Consider the following 21,140-nt stretch of genomic DNA (forward strand, 5'->3'; position numbering starts at 1 on the left):
GCATTGTTTGAATACAGCTTTAGATGGACACTACTAGAAAGGAGTGATAAGCTTCTCTGGAACTGCTCACAAGAGTAGAAATCTGCTGTACACATATAGAACAAAAGACAAAAATAGAAGAATGCATACGGCCATATGGATATTGAAATTCGACTATGGAAGCAGCACGAAAGGAGAAAAACCATTGTTATTGAGCTGCAGTTGTAAATGATCATAGTAAGCTTTTAACATTAGTGACAAAAAGAAACTTGCACCCTTCAAATTGACAGGGGAAGAGTTTCACAGAAGAATCAGAAAGTGTTTCTTGATGTTCAAAAGGTAGAAACTGGCTGTCAGGAAAGAGGATCAAGCCATACGGGTCAAAAGTGAAAATTCCTTCAACTGGAAATTTATCACTGATAATGCGCTACAGTAGATCACTCTATTTTATTTTTCAACTGAAGCTCAACTTGTTGGTTAGCGTTATTCAGTACACTAAATGCACACGTAGCTGCGACACTTTCATTGTTACACATTCCTGATTCAGAGAGAGAGAGTGCATAAGTTCAAAGACAAATCTTAGATGAGGTGTCTGGTTTTAGATAAAGAATAAAGTAGTGGAGGTTTGTGATTGAAATGGCTAAAGTCAAAATTTCTTCCCTTTCGTTAGAGGAAAAAAACATTATAATCGACGAATATGATCCCAGATGTCTAAGTAGCCTTCGCATGAAGTACAGGTATTCCACAAACTACTTTCCTCACAATTCTTTCCGCAAGAGAAAAAATTAAAAGTTCCCTCTCACAACAAGACGAAAACAAAAGAAAGAAACTTCCGAAGTCTAATTTTCAAAATATTGAAGACGCGCCGCTAAAATGGTTTTGCTTTGCAAGAACAAATAATGTTCTGATATCAGGTCTGATTTTAAAAGAAAAGGCGTTAGAAATAGCAAAAGAATTTGAAGAAGAACATTTTTCTGCTAGTAATGGATGGATAGAACGATTCAAAGATCACTACAATTTATCATTTAAAAAAGTTTGTGGAGAAGCTGCTGCAGTAAGTTCAGCAGAAGTCAATTGCTGGAAAAATTCATCACTGAAAAATATGTTACAGCGATATGCCCCGTGTGACATTTTTTTATTTAAATGAGACTGGGTTCTTTTTTCGAATGCTTCCAGAAAAAACTACATTTTCAATCTGACCCTGGCTCTGGAGGGAAAAAAGTAAAGAGAGGGTGACTGTTTTGCTGGGAGCGAATATGACTGGTACCAAAAAATTAAGACCTTTGGTAATTGGCAAAAGCAGCAAACCTCACTGTTTCAAAAACGTAAAAGTTCTGCCAGTCACATATAGAGCGAATTCAAAATCCTGGACGATATCAGGAATTTGGGAAGAAACAATTAAATCTTTAGATGCAAAATTTCATTCCCTTAATAGGAAAGTTGTTTTTGTTATAGACAACCGCACCGCTCACACTGACGTGAAAGGATTGAAAGCTATAGAGCTGATGTTTTTACCACCAAATGCTACCTCAGTTTTACAGCCTCTTGATCAAGAAGTAATTTTAAGTTTCAAGACAAATTATAGAAAATGCCTAGTCTGGAATTGGATTGCTGAAATAGACGAAGGACATAATTTCCGTTCAACTTTGTTAGATGCCTGAAGTTAATTCATAAAAGTTGGAACGACGTAACTGAAAGAACAATTGTGAACTGTTATAAAAAAGCAGGTTTCTTTTATAATGACCCTGAGTCTATTGAAGATTTATCATATGAGTTAGATGAAGATGACATTCCCCTTGCAGTTCTTTTTGGAGAAATTCAAAATAGAGAAAGTTGCACTTTAGAAGATTTGCAAGCATATCTTAAAGTTGATGAAACTGTGTCTGCTTCAGTTGAAGCAACAATTTCCAACATTGTGGCTGAAGTACGGAAACGTGACATTGTTTTTATCTTCGGAAAGTGAAAGTGATGTTGAAACCGAAACAGAACAAAAACTTCCTTAAAAGCTCGGAAGCTTTACATTGCATTAATGTTTTGGAGAAATACTTTTCTTCTTATTGAAGAAGCTAAACAAGAAGATTTTGATTTTCTTGATAAAGTATTAAAAAAAAATAATTTTACTTCAAGGAGCAAGCACACAGTAATTGAAAAGTATTTTAAAAGTAACAAATAAAAAGTGATTATTTTCCTGTGATTTTTGCCTTGTCATAGTTGTTACATAGCTCGAAATTGCGTTAATTAAATACAATATCCAATTAATTTCTTTAATGAATCCATACTTGTATTATAATTATCGAATGAGTATGCATTTCATAGCTATTCTGGTTATGACGTTGCTCCGCTTATGACGACTATTAAAAATTCTATAATCCAAACTATTAAAAATTCTTAATGACTGCCAAAAGACTATCATTGCCAGCTCCTCTTTATAAACAGAACAGGAAATTAATTTATGTTTTTTTATGCAAGTTGCACATAAAAGTCGATATAAGTGCACATTAAACTTATTATACAATTAGTTATCACTAGAATGAAGTATTTTGTTACCTATGGAACCAAATCCCTATTTTAACACTAGTATTAGATCTCAATTTAGGAGGTTTCGATTTACGCGGCATTTCCATGGAATGTAACCTCCGATTGAAACGAAGGTCTACTGTACAGCCAAACTGTGCAAGTATGAAAAAATGAATCAAGTGAGATTATAATTAGAATCAAATGAGAATGATTAGAAGCAGAGATATTTTTAAAAGTGTATTTGACACATTAAAAATCAGAAATATGCCTTGAAAGTTTTGCCAAGTATATTTTTACAATATTTAGCTTAAAAATTTAGCATTGTGGGAAAAAGGGAGAAAAAAGCTATTGGAATTTTAAAAATATTACATTTGAATATTTTGATATTTTTTTTATTAAAAACGTCAGATATTCTGAACATTAAAATTCAAAATAAAACATCTCTTCTTTTGCTGCCAACTTTCACTTCATCCTTAAAATGTAAGGCCCCCTTCACACGAGGCACCTTAGTTGAATCAAAATTTGAATGTGCGAGGCAAGAACGTGTAACCAGGTAGAAAAGTGAAGGAATCGTCTGGCATCTTTTCACACTACAATCAACTGTGCTGCGTGTACGGGCACATGTACCGCTACCATTCTCATCAAAAAGGTGATTAGTGGATGTGCCTGGTATACTGGTTACACTTTCTAATAACTGCTCTGCAGATCCAAAAGTTGATTCAACTAAGTGGCCTTGTGTGAAGGGGGCCTTAGTTTAGTGTGAAAAGAATTATTGTTCTGTTTTATATTATAAGGTAAGGAGTGTTTTCCTGACTTGAAGAATAGGATTTAACCTAACTTAACCGCATAAAATTACATCTAATCAATAAATTATATTAACTAGTGAGTTTTAGGTTCATAAGCAAAAAAAAGTACCTAGACTGGGGCGAGACATCACCATCACTAAACGGATGAAATTCTCCAGTGAAAGTGGAAGACATTTTCCGATGAGGCCACTCGTTTTCGAACAAATTGCTGATATTTGCAGACACTGGAAGACTGACAGAACGACTGAGGCCTCCAGATGATGCAAATCCTTCATCATCCACTTCGGTGTAATCATCATCCATCTGGAATATTTCTTCTGGTTTCTCTTGTGCCAAGATATCTTGGGCAGGTGTTGCTTCAGCAGGCTTGCTACATGGAACAGTTTTCGGAACAGACGCAATGCTGCCTTCTTTTGTCTTAGTTCTCTTCTTCATGACAGCCTTTTTCCTCCTTTTCCGCTTTGTTTTGAACTCGTCACTTGAATCAGTGTGCGTGCAATTATGAAAATTAATGGCTTCACTGGTGGAATTGTCATTATTGTTAGGAACACAGAGCACCACATTGTCGTCGGCCGTCGAGGTTTTAACGGCATTTGAATTTTTGACTAAGCTATCACTAACTGAAATATCACAGGCAGATTTTTTAGAAGGACTAGAATGTTTATCAGACAACAAAATTTGTTCAGTTTTATCAAGCGGAACAGGAGCTTCACGAAGAGGAACCAAGTTGATTTGATTGTGCAGCTCAACATCATTTTCTTCAAAGCGAGACGAAAGTTTCATCTTCTGTATCTCGGATTCTATGTTAGGAACATCAGGAAGAGGAGAGGTAGCTAAATATGAAGGAATCTGAAACAAGCAAAAATATTTGAAATGAAAAAAAAATGTCAATAATTGTAATATTTTTTGAATCACCCGGTAAAATTGAAGCTTGGTTTTATCAATCTACAATTTAAGAAAAATCGTGATTTTACAAATTATTCAATAACTCCAAAAAGACTTCCTTTCAGTGAATGGAGTATTCCATTCTTTCTCAACAACTGGATATAGCAAAAACACTGTTTTTTAGAAACTTGACCTTAAGGTCAAGGTTGCTCTTTTATAAGAATTCCGTACCAGGTACATGAAAACTCATGGAAATAGATAATCCCTTTTCTTTTAATCGTAATTTAATCTTTCTCTGATAAATGAGAAAGAAATTAGACAAAGCATACACAAATTAAAACATACTAATAACATAATTTACTGAATATACTAAGACTATTTTTAAAACTTATAAAAGGACTTTAAAAATCTTATTACCTCATGCTCACCGCAAACTTCTTCCACAAAAAAAGCTTCTCCAGATTCTCCAAGTTTCATATGAATATCAACTGGCATTCCATTAACTTCAATATCAACCTAAATAAGTAATATTGTATTAAAAAATTAACTATATGAAATAATTGCAACTAAAATGAATGAATATCATGAAAAAGATAAATTAAAATCACTTATGAACTAAATGATAGTGGTGCAGACAAGTGTACAGTCGAATCCCGACTTACGCGAGGGATGCATTCCAAGACCCCTCGCGTAAGTCAAAGTTTTGCGTTGTGGCGAAGGGTGTGTGTAAAAACTTTTATAAATATACCCAATTATTTTAAACACATGTAAACACCGCCTAAAACTGTTAAAAGTCATTTATCAACTATACATTACTGTTTCTTACATAAAAAACTGAATTTTTATTTGTATTTTATTAAAAAAAAGTGTTTTATTCAACCCAAAATACTGCTACGATGCACCAAATCAGTGATCAATGGGAAAGAAAGAAAAAAGTAAACCAGTATAGTACGTACAGTATGTAGTAAAAAAAACAAAGCATTATAGTTGTAATGTATAGTAGATCCAGTAATGATATTTGTAACATAAAAAAGTGAAGATGATGATGATTTATGCTGCGTGATCAAACCGTTATTCTTATACATTTTTAAATGAACAATACAGTTGCTTCCCCATTTTTTTTTATAAGGTTTCCATCTATGGTAACACCCCTCTTCCTAGTTTCTTAAATTCACAATATCAGAGCAGATTCCATTTTTATAATTTTTGCATTTTTCTTAGATACTACTCTGTGAACTTTTACAGATTTTCTTTTCTTGACTTTTAATTGTACATATGAAAGATTCATTCATACCTAATAGTTGTGCTACCTTCAACACATTTTATAGTTGTTCATGCACATAACCTTTAGCTTTTCTTAAATTGTCAGAAACTTTCTCTTTTTCTTTCATCTTCACAAACTTTAGATCAAACAGCGCTCTTAGGTGTCATTATATTTCATCAACATTCACATTTAGAATGAAAAAAGTAAATGGAAAATGAGGAGTATTTGTATAAGCAATGTTCAGACTAGTACGATGTGGGAACTTCTGCTCTTAGTGATGCTAAAGGGATGAAGGTTCATTCACCAAAAAAAATTTTTAGTACCCAATAACAAAGTCAATACTTAGATACCACAATTCCCTTCCGAAAATTTTTGTGTTGCACACGAGGAATTCGCGTTAGATCTAAAATTCTATTCTGGGGAAAAAACCATGTTATAGCCATTTCGCCTAAGTCGGATCGCGTTGTAGCGGGAGTCGACTGTACTGGAGTTGAGAAAAAAATATTTGGGGGACTCACCTTGTAGTTTAAGGGGGGGGGAGACTCACCAAAAGGAGAAGGTGGTTTGAACACTTTACAATGCATTTAAGTAGCTTTAAAGTTATAAAAACAAACAAGTCACCCCAGGTGCCCCCCCCCCCCTTGCAGCACTGTTTATGGATAAATTTTGCATAAATAGTTTTCAACTATCAAAAAAGGTTTTTCCTTTTCATTTTACTAATTCATGCACTTGAATCACTCAAACCAAAACCAGTTTCTAAAAATCTATACAATATATCACGTTTTGAAGAAAAAGTAAGAGTTAAAAAAGGTCAAACAATGGGTTGGGATAAGTTCACAATCAGTTTCATTTAAAATCCAAGAATACAATTGTGATCGCAAAGAAAAATTTGCATGATGTTTTCATGTTTAAACATAAAAATAAAAACGTTGTAAAATACTAAATAGAAGAAGTGCACATATTTTTGGTTCAAGACAAATCTATATTTAGAAAAAAATCTTGTAATTTAACGTTAAAAAAAAAAAAAAAAACTCTTAAAGAGGAGACTACATTCTGTTGGATTTATTTAACTCTTTTAGATGGCAACAAAGCACTTAAAAGTTCTGAATATGTTGGCAAATTTCCATATGCCCGAAACACTTGACTGGATAGCAAGTTGGATATTTATACTGTTCACATGCCACAAAAAATTCCAAAGTAATGATGCTAATAAAATTAATCAATCTCTCATACATATATAAATGTTAATGGTACAAATGAGCATGAATCACGGTTGTAAACAATCTTAAGCTTTTTGAGAGCTATGTTACAACAAAGGAATGTTATTTATTTTCCTTACGATTGTCTCTAATTCATTTTACACTTTTTTTTTAACATTTTATTTCAATTATTTGTTTCATTAAATCGTTTAGCAAAAAAGTATATAGTGTATAACATATTTTGCATGGGTACATAAGCAGCAAGCTAAATAATTCTAAGTTAGAACTGGAATGTGTATCATTCAGCATTGAAAAATGACAGAAGAATAATTTTCTAAACTTTCCCAACTCCAAACTCTAATAGGAAAAAATTTGAAAGTCCCCACACTTTACTCAATCAACTATAAAAAAGAAAACATTTTTACTCAAGAACTTAAATTCAGTAATAGAAAAAATATTTGAATGCATTTTATTGATCATTAGAAGAGGTTTCGTTATTACTGGAGGGGGAGGGGGGCCAGGAAACTACAACATATGTAAGTTATTTCAATTAAATTTTGCAATGTTAAAAAATTTATTTTCAGATAAAACATAGTCTTTTCCTGCCCCTAGAAAAGCTTTCAAATACAACACTATGAAAATAAATGAATAAAAGCTTACCACTTTTTCTCTGCTCCGCAAAACTCCAATCTTCCCAAACCGCACGTGAAACGGCGAACAGACATACGATCCATCCGGCTGTCTGACAATAATAACATCAATCGCTCCAGTAAGGGTAGCAGAGTTGATTTCATTGTAGAAATCTTTAAAGTTATTGATAAATTTCCCAATGTACAGCATCTTGAACGTTCACACACAATTTGCCTACCTAAAATCGAGAGAGAGAAAGGGACTCAATTTAAAAAAAAGTATTTTAGTTTCACAAAAATTTTACAGCTTAAATAAGTAACGAAAAAAAAACAACTAACAAAAAAGAATCAAAGATGCGAAAAGATTTATGGTCTCAAAAAAAATAAATAAATAAATAAATAAAATAAATAAAATTGAAAATCTTTATCGTCTGCAAAAAATAAGCTAATAGATAAATACTTCATCTTTCATGAACTTCATTGTTCAGGCGGCAATTGATCACAAAACTGGTTACTTAGTAATCATAAAGACAACAGAATAGGAAACGTCACGGGTAAATCAACGTAATTTTGATTGCTCAAAAACAAACACACAAAAAGCTCACATGTTTCACATGAAAACCAAAAAATAAGTAAAAACTATGTGCTCAACAAGAGACAATAAGCTAAAAACTAAATACTCACATACATGTGTGTAAATTACACATAAAAGTTTTAACAACTTCAAAAGAAAAAAAAATTTCTATGCTTGGCTATTCTCAAATAAAGCTAGAAAAGGCAGTTATTTCGACACTATGCTTTCTTAACTTTTAAAAGTAGACCGAACGTTCCAAGATCACAAGCTCTAATAATGCGATTTATCGATGGTCACACAAATCAGCAAGTTCCATCTAGCTGGCACTATTTTTATCCAAAGGGGGAAAATATTCGATATCGTTTCAAGATAACGATTTGCAATTGAATGGGCAAAAGAACAAAAAATAACCTCTACATTTTTATCCAAGATAACATGAAGGCGGAAAAGAATACGATTCTTTTTTGAATAACAATGAATAAAACGATTTCATTGCTGACAGATGCCCTTTTCCAAGAAGATGTTACCAGCAATGAGTGAAATGGAAAGACTTCTTGCAGAAAGACGGTTGCAAAAATCGTAACTATTCAGATTTAATTCTAAGAAACGGAAAACGGCATAAATTAATAACGAAAAAATTATAGGTTAAAAAATCCCAGTTCCAGAAATAGTCTCACGAAACAAAATATTAACACATTTTTAAAAATTGTTTGAAATAGTACAAAAATTTGTTGCAATTAAGATCAATCAACCTTTAAGTTCAGAAATTGAGTTGTTTCCGAAATTTTTAAAGTTGTGTTTTCTGAAAGAGCATGATTAAAAACATAATTTTTAACCATTTTATCAATAATTTGTCAAAGTTTAATATCTTTTAGCGATTATTTAAATCGATGCGGACATTTAAAAAAAATAATGAAAAACAACTATTGGGAAAATAAATGTTTCTTGTGGCTCAATGTTAAGGGGGTTTTTTTTTTCATACTATCAAATTTAGTGACTAAAGGTAGTACTATTAACTGAAGGAAACAACCCTATTCTCTGGCATGAATCGACAAAGAGGAAGGCGAAAAGGTAACGCATCGTCACTTACTCACATCGACTTTTGGTGCAAATAGTTTTTGATCACCTCCCAACCAACATACAAACGCAATAAAATGTAAAATGATCAAATAGCAAAAAATACATAAAATGCTTTGAAAGAAATGGTGTACAGATAGATTTACAAAATAGGTAACAAGAGAGCAGTGATCTGGTCGTTCGGACAGCTGATATCCCTAAGGCCAATCCATTTCGCGTTCACATCAGTGCTCTCGATTTTTCATTTTAGTTCGTGGTTTTCTTTTCACACCAACACGATACAGAACCATTTTCCTGCAAATCATTTGATAGCGAAGGAAAGCTTTTTCAACTCCTTTCACTTTCAGCTATTTTCAGCAAAGTTATTTTTTGAACGATTGACACTTGCATGAGGAAATATCAAAAAGCTCACGAATCTGTCATCATTTGAAAACAAAAAGCGAGCTACCATTTTTCTGAGCTTTCGTGTATCGGGCAAAATTTATTTTCAAGCATTTATATTTTTTATTACATGAATGAATCTCTGTAGAAATTCTTTGTTTCGAGGGTCAAGGGTGCCCACCCTACCAAAGTCAATGGCGCAAATCCTACCCCCCCCCCCCCAACAAAAAAGAAAATTTCGCAACCATCGTTCCCTTTTTTATTTTTAGCTTTTTTTTTTTTTAATTTTTTTTTTAATATTATTTCATATTTATTTTTAATTATCATTATTTATTTTATTGGAAAAGTTCTGTGTTACACCAATGACATACACACACAGAGAGAGCGAGACACAAATTAAATAAATGAAATAAAAAATATAAATAGAAAAAATAAATTTTAAAAAAGAAAAACAATTTAAATGAAAAATAAGTCAATAAATAAATTGTAATTAATAAATAAAAGAATTACCCCCCCCCCCCGGTGAGAGTACCCCTGGCGCGAGTTCAAATTTTTTTAAAGAGTAACGCCAACGCCAGGATGCTAGAAATTTCTTCATCGGCAAGATTTAACTCCCTTGAACCCTATTGCGTAAATCTCCTTGCGACCCGAAGGAAACTATGAATATCGATGAACATAGACGAGACGAAACGTTGCTGATATCTCAGAACGCTTGAAATCTGTCTTCTAACTCATTACATCAAGTTAACAAATTTTCATTTGTAAGAGAATAATAAAAGAGAAATACAAATGCAATTCACTGGTAAAATAACAAAAGCTATGTGTTAATGGGCCATTCCTACGGTTTTCCTCAAAACAGGACATGCAATAATTTTTGGCATCTGTACCTGTTTCTTTAAGTAAAAGTGGCTCTCACCCCCTCCCCCCCCCCCCAAGACCGTAGCCAGGATATTTTTTTGGGGAGGGACATGGTCGGAGGCAAAAATGGTTTCAGACATATAATGGGAAAAATAGCGTTTAAAAATTATGTTTATTATGTTGTTTGCAAAAATTAAACTGAAATGTAATTAAAAAATTAGTTTCTAATAATAATTTTGATTAACTACTTCAAAAATTTCGTAATGTATTTAGACTCGACAAAATAAGAGAACTAACTGCCTGCGCTTATACGGTCTATAATACATGACACAGTGTTTATTACTAGTGATGTGCCGGATCGTTAAAAAAGTGGATCCGCGGATACGGACACGGATCCGGATCATTAGTGTGGAGATCCGCGGATATGGATACGGATCTCAAAACGTTTTTGCCCAACTCAACAATCCAAGTGTAAAATTTATTACGGAAGGTATTCCCGTCACTATAATAACACTGTTTCTTCAAAAAATGTCATCTACGGCGAAAATATAATAAAGACTATGATTTACTCTTTGAAGAAATCTCCGTTAAAATTTATGGAGAGTTGAAAGGAACGGGTCAGCGCAGCATTAATGCTTAAATAGAATGTGAAAAATTATTTCTAGCTTGCTCTGTAGATGTAGGATACAGGAGCAAGAATGTAAAGCTGCTACTGGATAGGCTAGAAATAATTTTTCGCATTTTATTTCAGCATAAATGCAGCGCTGACCCATTCCACCCAGATTAATTCGACCGACGCACAGTGGAGTATTTGACTGAAAATCCTGGCCAAAAGTCCAAAATTAAAAATTTACCCGATTTTTATGAAAATTTATTCTATGATAGTTGACTAACTGGTGCATCGATCGGCACCTGTTTTGGAAACCTGAGTCACGTACAATTCCTCATAGCCTCGGTAAAAGATGAGATTTCTAAAAGAATTTTCGCTTTTTTGTTCCGTTTCAGCTTAATTATTGCGTTTCAGTGTAGATTTTTTTTTGGCTTTATAAATGAATGGAATTGACCCAAATACATTTAACGGGATAAAGAAATGTCAGCGCTTTGTGCTAATTATAAATTAAAGTAAATATTTTTATTTTCTTTTTGTAAAAAAAATAAAGAAAACGTGGTACGGAAGCTTTTTAAAGGCTTTTCGCCTTAATTTATAACTAGAGAAAGCTTTTTAAATGGGTGTCGGGCTCGGTCGGGCTGTTTTGAAAGTTGCATCGTATTTGGCAAAGTCTCTATTGCTAATTTCTGCAAAAAAATCTTCCGCCTACAACTGCCCTTTTTTTTAATGAATTTTTTTAAAAAAGTACATAATCCGATCGTTTTGTGACAAATCATGATTTTAAACTGAATTTACATACAAAGATTTAATAAATTTGTAAAACGTTTATCAAAAGTACTACTGAATGAAAAAATCAACATATTTAAGCGCACAAACATCAATAAAATTTCAGACACTAGTTTCATGGTTACGAGAAACCGCTTCATCAATGTGTAAAGATGTAAGTTATGGAATGAGAATCATCCAATTAATTTCGAAACGCTTACCTTTATGCATCGCTAAAGAGATTCATTTCACCCCTAAAACATGTGTTTGCGTTCAGTTATGTTAATTTTCTCGTGTACGTTAATGAGTTAATAAATTTAATTATTTTGTGATCCCGCTAAGAAAATTTGCTCTTCCTTAAAATTGAGATAGATTTTAGATAAAATAAATAAATATTTATATTTTTTCAGATCATTGCTGCAAATAATGTGCCGGGGGAGGGGGTCTTTTCCCCCTTATACGTAGCAAAAGGGGGAAATTCCCCCCCCCCCCTCACACTTTCTAGCTTTAGGAGACAATTGTAATTGTCTCCTAACGCTCCTACGCTAGCGAGCTATCCATATTTAAGACATTTTACCTACACATTGTGAAATTAAAGTTATATAAAATTTTAGTTCCAAGTTTGTTCGTACAATTTTTAGAGGGACACATCACGCGATGTAAAACTAAAGATCGACCCAAGGTACGAGTACAATATATACAATTCAAAAACAAAGAGCTTTTGAATATCCATTTTCGAGTGTTTTTACAGTTATAATATCCTAGTTCATTAATTTATTTTTTTTTTTCAATAGAAAAAAGGTTTTTTGTAACCCCGAAACCCTTGTCTTTAATTCTTTTTGAGCATGACTCAGGGTTTTAATGATTGAAACCAAACGAAAAGAATAAAATTGATTATTTTTTTGGTTTCAAATTAGTGTTTTGTACATAATACTAGGATTTTTTAACCGCTTTTTGCTTTTTTCCCCCTCGAACAGTGCACTTAATTACATATCTTCAAAGGAAAACAGCCATTCGCATCGAACATGTTTACTTATCACTTGTCTAAGCATTATTGGCAAAGAGCCAACCGTGGCATCCATTTCGGATCGAGTGAAAATTATTGAAAATTTTTATTTCAACCCATTGAAAAAAAATTCATTAGAAATCAGTGAAAGAACATAACTTCACCGTTTTAGCTGTAAATGAAGGTAAGGTGTTTATATTATTTCCTTAAAAAGTTTCAGAGCCATAACATTATTAGAATATTGGATGCAAGAATTTTAGTTTACATCGATTGAATAATTGAAAAAAGTCGAAAAAGTGACCTCCCTTTGTAAATTCTTAGAAATTCGGTTAATTACGTTAGAACTTCAAACAAACCATAATCTTGAAGAAAATTATTTTTCCTATCTAGTGATGCATTGGTTTTTTTTCTACGTTTACTAGGATCGTTTTTACGGTCGTAAACATGCAAAAGTCTAAACCGTGGATAAAATATTAAATATTTCATTTTCTAATTCAAATTTTAAAAATCGAGTTTCAAATTGTAACATTAGACATTTCAGACAACTTGTATACCAAGTTTCGTGTCTATAAGAAGGATAGCTTCGCCGTACAGCGCACAAACGCACACAAGGGCGTCGCCTTCAGAAGAGTGAAAATTTCAAACTAGTTTTGGCCAGGATTTTCAGTCAAATACTCCACTGTGCGACGGAATAACAGAGCCGGTAACACCTTTACAAACAGTAAATAGAGACTTTTGTCTCACTTTTTTTGCAGGATGCCGGGAAAAATCAAACTGAAGAATAACAGAAACCCCAAATCAATAACAAAAACTAATATTGAACTAAAAATTAAAAACATGTCTCAGAGGGCCGTCGGCTTCTGAAATGATACCTTATACTTTAAATAGGGAATAAAACCCAATTTAAACAAAATTTAAGTCTTTAATCCTTATATATTATTTCTGTAGCCTGTTTTTGGTTTCTACGCCAGATTTTCCTCAATTCTTGATCGATTTCTTTGATTTACGCCTTATTTTAAAGCTTATGGTGCTGACTACCGACGAAAAATAGACCCACGGTCTAAAAATTGTGTTTTTCAGCCGAAAAACCTGTTTTAAAGAACCAGAATGAGGTTTTCAGTTAAACTTATAACTTTAATTTGCACTATGACCGACAGAGCTGAATAGCTTGATCGGCAGAGCGTTCTCTTCGCAACCAGGAGAATGCGTGTTCGGGACCACGTCCGGACAATCTGCATCAAAAAATTAGAAAAATTTCGCGCATTACATGAATAATAAATATGAGGGAACACATGAGGTAGAAACGCTCCTAGCTGTTATGAAAACTTGATGCAACACGGAGCTAAATTAATAGAAAAAGTAAGAAGTATAAGTATCAGAAAATATAAGTATCAGGTTTAAGATTTCAGACTACATTGGAATTATTTTATGTTCAGTAAAATATAATAAATTGTATGTTGAAATATAGTTTCTTCTAATGAGTTTTTGACTCCTTGTACAAATAAAAAAATACTACCTCAATTTAAAGGGTAATATATATATTTTTCTTCTTTTTTTTTGCAAAAAAAAAAAACAAATAGCGTATCACATTTTTACTACATTTGAAAAGCTACGCTTAAAAAAGAACTTAGTTCAAATTATTTTGTATTTTAACCGTGCTGTTAAATGATGAACACGTGCTGCCATCTAAGTCATAACGGTTCAAACAGCCTGCGATAACAAATTGTAAATTAAAAAAATTTTAAAAATAAAAACACTTCTCGGCAAGAAAAAAAATTTAAAATTACCTGTGGTTATTTTTTTTTTTCGGTAGAGCGTTCGGCTATAAAGTGTATGAACTTCGGACCAGTTCGGACTGTCTGACATAATAGCAAATTTACAGTAATATTACGCATTACATGTACTCATAACATACAACAGATAACACATGTAATAAAATAAATTGCAGTGGGAATGCTATTTGGTGTTTCGACTCCTTTATGTTGACTACAGTTATCATTCAGATAAGTTGACTGCTAATCGAAGGGTGTTCTTCCCTTTATTTCTTTAAGCTTTGACTCCGTCCAGACCACTGAGCATAATGTAAGCATAAAAAAAGAATTAGATATACCTCAAGGGAATCCTTTTTGTGCAGAAAAACATTTTCATTGTATGCTGAAATGTAGATTTTTCTAATAGCAGTGTTCGAACTTTTGTACAAATGAAAAAATACTATAACGAACTAAAACTACGAGTTTCAACCAGTAAACCTTTAATTATTTATTCTAATACGATATATAAAACATTAAAATTATTATCAACTTCATTAGTAAGAAATCATTTTCTACTCCTCTGCTTTCGGCTGAAAAAAAAAAAAACATTTTGTCTGCGTTCGAAAAATTACACTTAAAAAACGGACTCAGTTCAACTGGTTTTGGTTTTGAATTTCAAGTGTTCGATTAAAAGAAAAACAAGTGCGGGCTTTTAAGCCGTACAGGTAAAAGAAGCCTGCTATGGGAAAATGTTGAATATTCAAAAATAAAAACACTTATTTTTTTCAACCGAAATTATTACTTCTCTAGAATGTTTTTTTCAATCGCTACGTGAGATCTTCATTCTTTAATCAAATTCCATGTTTTACGAATAATTTTAAATCGTATCATGCTGGCTAATGACAAAACATAGACGCATAATCTTATTATTTTTTTTCGGCGAAAAACTTTTTTACTGTGTTTTATTACGCATTACTTCAATGAACAGCATTCGAAAAGGAAGGCACAGTTGCTAGGTTTGTTGGAGCGTCGTACTGTTCATCAGAATGGCGCCAGTTCGAATCCGTGATACTAAATATCTCTTTAATGTTTCTTTTTTTTTCCGTCAGATGCTCACATGGGCAGGACTGTATTTGCCACAACCTGTTTTTTCACATGCAAAATTACTGATTTTTTACGTGTCACTCAGCCACACTTTTAATGATATTTATATTTGCATTGAAAATACGTACAATCAAAAGGGGAGCGATGATCAAATTATCACAACGTTGTATTTAACGAGGTTTTGTTACTGATGTCTTCAAATTACATGCCTTCTCTTTTGCGCTTACTTTTTTCGGTTTTTCTTCATAATATTCTTTCTTTGAAATTTTTAAAGAGCGAAATGCCTTATGAAACGATTCGAAGTACAGTGCGGAGTTCCGCACGGGTCGACTAGTTAAAATATTTAAAAATTTTTAGAACAGAAAAGATCTGTTTAAGATCCGTCAAAAAAGTAACGGATACGGATACAGATCTTCATTTTTCCTCGGATATCCGCGGATACGGATATCCGGAACATCACTATTTATTACATGTCTACAATTACAAATGCACGCAACAGAGGCTTTTAGAAAAACTTTCGAGCAAGTTAGTGAAAATAGTCACAGTTGAATTAAGCAATCTACAATTGGCACCTGAAAAAAAACACCCTTAAGGGTTGATCTGCAAAATTACGCATTTAATCAAAAGTATGATTAGATTAAAAATGGTAGTTTTGATCATGTAAATCTGTTGAGTATTGTTGAAGTATATATAACGAATGTTTTATAAATGTTATTTTGTAATAAAAGTCATTAACATTTTGGGAAAGATCCAAGGTGTAAAAAAGTTAGGACGTTTAATTTTTTTTTTTTTAATGTGTATGTAGGTGTGAAGGGGGTGAGAAGGAGAAAGGGTCCGACTGGAAAGAAGAATGGTATAACAAGGTCAAGTGAAGGAGGAGTAAAGGGAAGAATTTTGATCAGTTAGTCTTCGTTTCTTTATTTTTTAGAGAAAGGTTAAAATTTCGGGGGAATATTTATCCCGACGGTCCCCACCCTGTCTACGGCCTTGCCCCCCCCCCATAGTTTGTGACAAAAAAAAACATGAACACTTGAAAATACATAAATTCTTCTTTTACAAATGTACAAATTTGCTAGAGTACATTTGGTGCTGATTTTAAATAGGAATTAAATTCTTGAAGGAATTTCACTCAACTTACTTTTTTTGAACCAACATTGCTTTAAGAACTGCAATTTGCAACTGCTTTTTCGCTGGCTCACAAATTAGATACAAGCGAAAATATCCTTTGAGTGCATTACATGCAGGCAAATAAAAATACATTGAATAATTATGCATAATTAAATTTATGAGTATGAAAATGTTTGAAGAGCTCCACCCAGTGACTTGGTTGAAGCTTCAGTGTTCTCGTCTGTCACTTCAGAAAACGGGATTTTCAGGTATGTCACGGCTTCCTAAACTTTAGGAGGCCGTGGGTATGTACGGTGACAACGGGACAGGATGAATGAAAACGGGACATATGGTCACCTTAGTCATTTCACGATAAAGTCAATCCTTTGTTCCGCACATGATGGTTCAGGGTAATGACGAAATATTTCGCTTAAGAAATCACACATAAGTTTGTAATTTGCTAAGCAGAAAAGATTTGTCCATTTATATTGTTACAAATTCTGTAAATAGTAATTATTGTAGTAACGTAACCTGTAAATAGTTTCCCGTAATGAATATACAACCCCTTAACATATGGCTAATGTATACGAACCCCCTATTTCTTTTTTTGTTCATTGATAAAATTTGATAACGGTCTACTATTTTCCAGAAGCGTTTGGAATATTTGAGAGATTTCTTTCGATGTTTATAAAGGCGTCCCGCGTGATAAACAGTTTAGTTTCGATTGAGAATTTGTACTGAGAGTGTATTAGCTCTGTTTATTGCGAGGCATTTCGCTGTGTTGTTTTCGTATTTGGAAGTAAATACGTGTGTAACCGTTGAGTTTACGGTGTTGTGTGATGCTTGTTTAATTGCTGATGATTAATTTAGCAGTTGTTAACGATTTCTCCTGTACATAGTGTAAATAAAACTCCTGTGTTTTTATCAAGAACTGTGTCATCCTTTCAAGAAAGTTGGAAGTCTCGCCGGATCTGTTACAATATTTTAAAGTATTATTTTTAATGAAATATACGTGGCGTCACGTGAGGGACAAAATGACCGTTTTCGGTGGAATGGCTGAAAAAGAAGCCTAATTTTAAAATATGACGCATTAATATAAGTTTTATACCTTTCCATGAAAATCGATTTTTTGATTTAATAAGAAAAATAATAATAATAAGGAAAGAAAAGAGAGAAAAGGAACTGATAATGATAAGTTTCAGAATTAACTAAAAACTTTATGTGAAATTCATTAAAAAAGACTTGAAGTACAAAACAGCACTTCGTGCGATTATGGAAGAAACAATACTTCACAAAAAACCTTGACAACGAAAGGGAAGAATAGATAGAAAAAAGCAATGCAAAGAATATCAACTTGTTTATCTGGCAAAGATCCATGAAAGAAGCCAACCCATTCACTCCCTGAAGAAGGGGAGGAAAAGTCAATACCATGAGAACGAATTTAAGAAAGAAAATCATAACAGTTTCTTCTAAATCTCAACTGGACAGTTTTAGAATCGGAAACTTTTTCCGCCTCACAAATTTCAATAATTACATTACTGCCTTGAAAAAAATGTCAGAACACAGAACAGAAAACAGTGACTGATGCCCAAAAATAAGTGCCTCCCCCCCCCCCTTTGTACTTTTTCAATTAAATCCTTCTCATTCATCATATTAAGTCACTAATAATGCTCGCGGTTCCACACAGCTGAAATAAATCTATATGTGTCATACAATTAACACGAATTCTATCATGAGTTTGCTTAACTAAAATCAGTCGAAATTTTCGAAAACATACAAGCAAAACACATAAATCCTGAATATAATTTTTAAAAAAATCTACCAAATATGGGAAAACATTTCAATGCACAATGAATCAGTCGAATCGGGGCCACGAGCTCAGAGATCGGAGCACGTTACTATGACGTTGTTTCCGGAAGCACACGTTCGAGAGCTCGAACGAGAGCAAAAGCGGTAAATACTTCCGGATATATTTCTTAATTGTCTCTTTCACATGTTAAACTGTCCAGTTGCACAATAAACGGCCTTTAATCAAACCGCCTCGAATCGTCTTCTGCACACTTTCTTCATAAATGGTTCATTCAAGCCCAGAACCGCCATTTCGATTTTTTCCAGAGGGGGCAAGGAGTATATACTCAATGCAAATTTTATCGGAAATCAGTAAAAACCACGCCCACTTGTACATAAAATCATTATTATTTCAAAGCAATTCACCCCTGCTAACCAAGCATAATATAAAACTACTTAGTCCAAAATCCCAACTGAAGGAATAAGCGAAACATGAGGACTGTAGCTAGTATGTGAGTCAAGTTCGACATTTAAGGGGGGACTTCCCCCCCCCCCCTCCCCCAGCTTTTACACGAAATTAAAGATACTACATACAAAAATACAGTAGACCCTCGCTTATAGGGACTAACTGCGAGTGAAGGCAATCCGGATAAATTAAAATCCGGATAATTCCAGAAATGCTGGTAATATGCAAAATACATTTTTTTTAAAAAAAGCAAACCTATAAATACAAGAAAAAATCGTCGTTGCATACACGTAGGCTACGCTTTTGCCCATTTACTTCAAGTTTCGCGCGTTAAATGGCGGCCAGTGGCTTTCACTGTGGAGTTGTGTTTCTAGTTATGGCTATCCCTCCTACACATTTGATCGGCGCTAATGTAAATGTACTAAGTGAATACCTCTTTCCCAGGAGAAAAATTGAAACAATAAGCATGAATCGAGTCAGATGGGGTCATTAGAAACATAACTTCAATGTTTAAATTTGACATCGTTCTCTATCTCTTGCATGATTTCGAAGATAAAATTATGCTCCCTGCGAGTAACTGTGTATGAAAAATGTCGTTTCATATCCATCTGTTACTGTTAGCAAACTCAATCATCTTTTCATTCGCCCAGCGTTTTTCCATGTACACCATACACTAGGAGTGAAATAGAAGCGGTGATTTCCTTCTCCAAAAAGTTGACGTTGGTTAAAAAAAAAAGTAAGTTAAATTAATTTAAATTCAGACAATTTGAATTTAAATTATGTATTTCGCAATCACGAGTTGCGACAGGGCTCTACTCATTGGAGTTATTGTTTCTAGAAACGGCTCCTGTCCCCCCAAGCTTGCCCCTCCTCCAGGGTGGTTACGTGTGTATAGTTGTGTGTGTGCGTAGGCACGCGTGCATACATTTGTAGGCTTGTGTCTATGCGCAGACCTGTGTGTATGCAGGTAGGCTTGTGTGTATATGTAAGTGTGTATGTGTGTGAGCATGTGTGTGTACAGGACATGGACGCCTCCGACAAGGAAAAGCGGATTCCGACACACCTGCCCAAGCTAAACTATTATGTTGTGGCCATCACGAAACTTTCTTCTATATTTTTCCTTTTCTGATCCCTCCCCATGCTTGACGAGGAAGCAATATTCCTAACAAAAACAAAATTACACATGCAAAAACTTGACGACCATCCCAATGTCTGAATTATTGTAAAAGCAAAGCAAAGAGCGAAAATTGAAAGTTATTTTTAAAGCCTTGCTTGAATTAATTACAAATATTTTATTTATTAACAAACATAAGATGGCAACAGTTAAAAATTTTAAATCATTGAGATAATATTTCCGATCATTTCCATACAATTAAAATCACGAGAAATACTCAGACGACAATCTATTACGATTTATGTTTCTTATTGTTGCATTAATAAAGCTATTTTTATTCGCAAAAAAAAAAAGAAAAAAAAATCAACACCTCTTGGAGCGATTGGAGTCAAAATTGAACCAAAGCCTGTTTACGTATGGATTCACATATATTCCAAATTTCAACCAGAACGTAGCATTACTTCTTGAGATAAGGCACTCACAATGGAAAAAAAGAACGGGCGATCGCGCAACCCCCTTTTTAGCTGTTGACACCAAAATAAAATAAGCTCTTATACCCAGCCACTAAGGGCTACTTGTCAAAAATTTTTTGTTTGATTCCGTTCTTTATTTCTTGAGATACAGCAGTCACAATTGACGACAAAAAACGTTCTATAACTCAACCAACGTTTGAGCTACTGACACCAAAATTGAATCAACATCTGCTCCTGTTAGGGGCAACATGTGGACCAAATTTTGTTTGATTCCGCCAGTTACTTCCTGAGGAATAGCAAGCACGTGTAACTCAAAAAACGTCCCATTGCTCCACCCTCCTTGGAGGAATTCGCGCCAAAAACCAATGGGCACAAGTTCACATAGGGGCACATATGTGTACCAAATTTCGTTCAATTTCATGCGGTAGTTTTTGCTGTAGAGCGGCCACAAAAAACTGGTCACACACAGACGTGACACACATACACACACACACAGACAGACAGACATTTTCCAAAAATAGTCGAAATGGACTCAGCACACCTCAAAACGTTCGAATCCGTCAAAATTCGAAATTCGAAAATTTGCACGAATCCAATACTTTCTTCTATATATTAGATATAGAAGAAAGTAAAAAGGAACCACAACGCCAAGGACGGTCAAGTGAGAACAATAAGCAATCGTGATTGCTCAAAAAAAAGTGACACATACACACACTCAGCATAGAAACTCAAGAAGCTCTAGAGCAATGGCATTCAACAGCAAGTATTTGAAATAACTACATGTTTC

The 21,140-nt window shown here is 33.7% G+C and overlaps 1 protein-coding gene across 1 annotated transcript in view; it reads right to left on the reverse strand.

Moving 5' to 3' along the window:
- The window catches only part of LOC129219781 (phosphatidate phosphatase LPIN3-like), a 103,862-nt gene that overhangs the window by 29,048 nt on the left and 53,674 nt on the right, over positions 1-21,140 (reverse strand). Inside the window, exons 2-4 of the mRNA XM_054854081.1 lie at positions 7,311-7,518; positions 4,605-4,703; positions 3,412-4,151 (exon numbers count right to left, since the gene is read on the reverse strand). Coding sequence (XP_054710056.1) covers positions 3,412-4,151; positions 4,605-4,703; positions 7,311-7,490 — 1,019 coding nt within the window. The 5' untranslated portion in view covers positions 7,491-7,518. The remainder of the gene's footprint in view (positions 1-3,411; positions 4,152-4,604; positions 4,704-7,310; positions 7,519-21,140) is intronic.

Source organism: Uloborus diversus, chromosome 4 (assembly GCF_026930045.1).
Source record: "Uloborus diversus isolate 005 chromosome 4, Udiv.v.3.1, whole genome shotgun sequence".
Lineage (NCBI taxonomy): Eukaryota > Metazoa > Arthropoda > Arachnida > Araneae > Uloboridae > Uloborus > Uloborus diversus.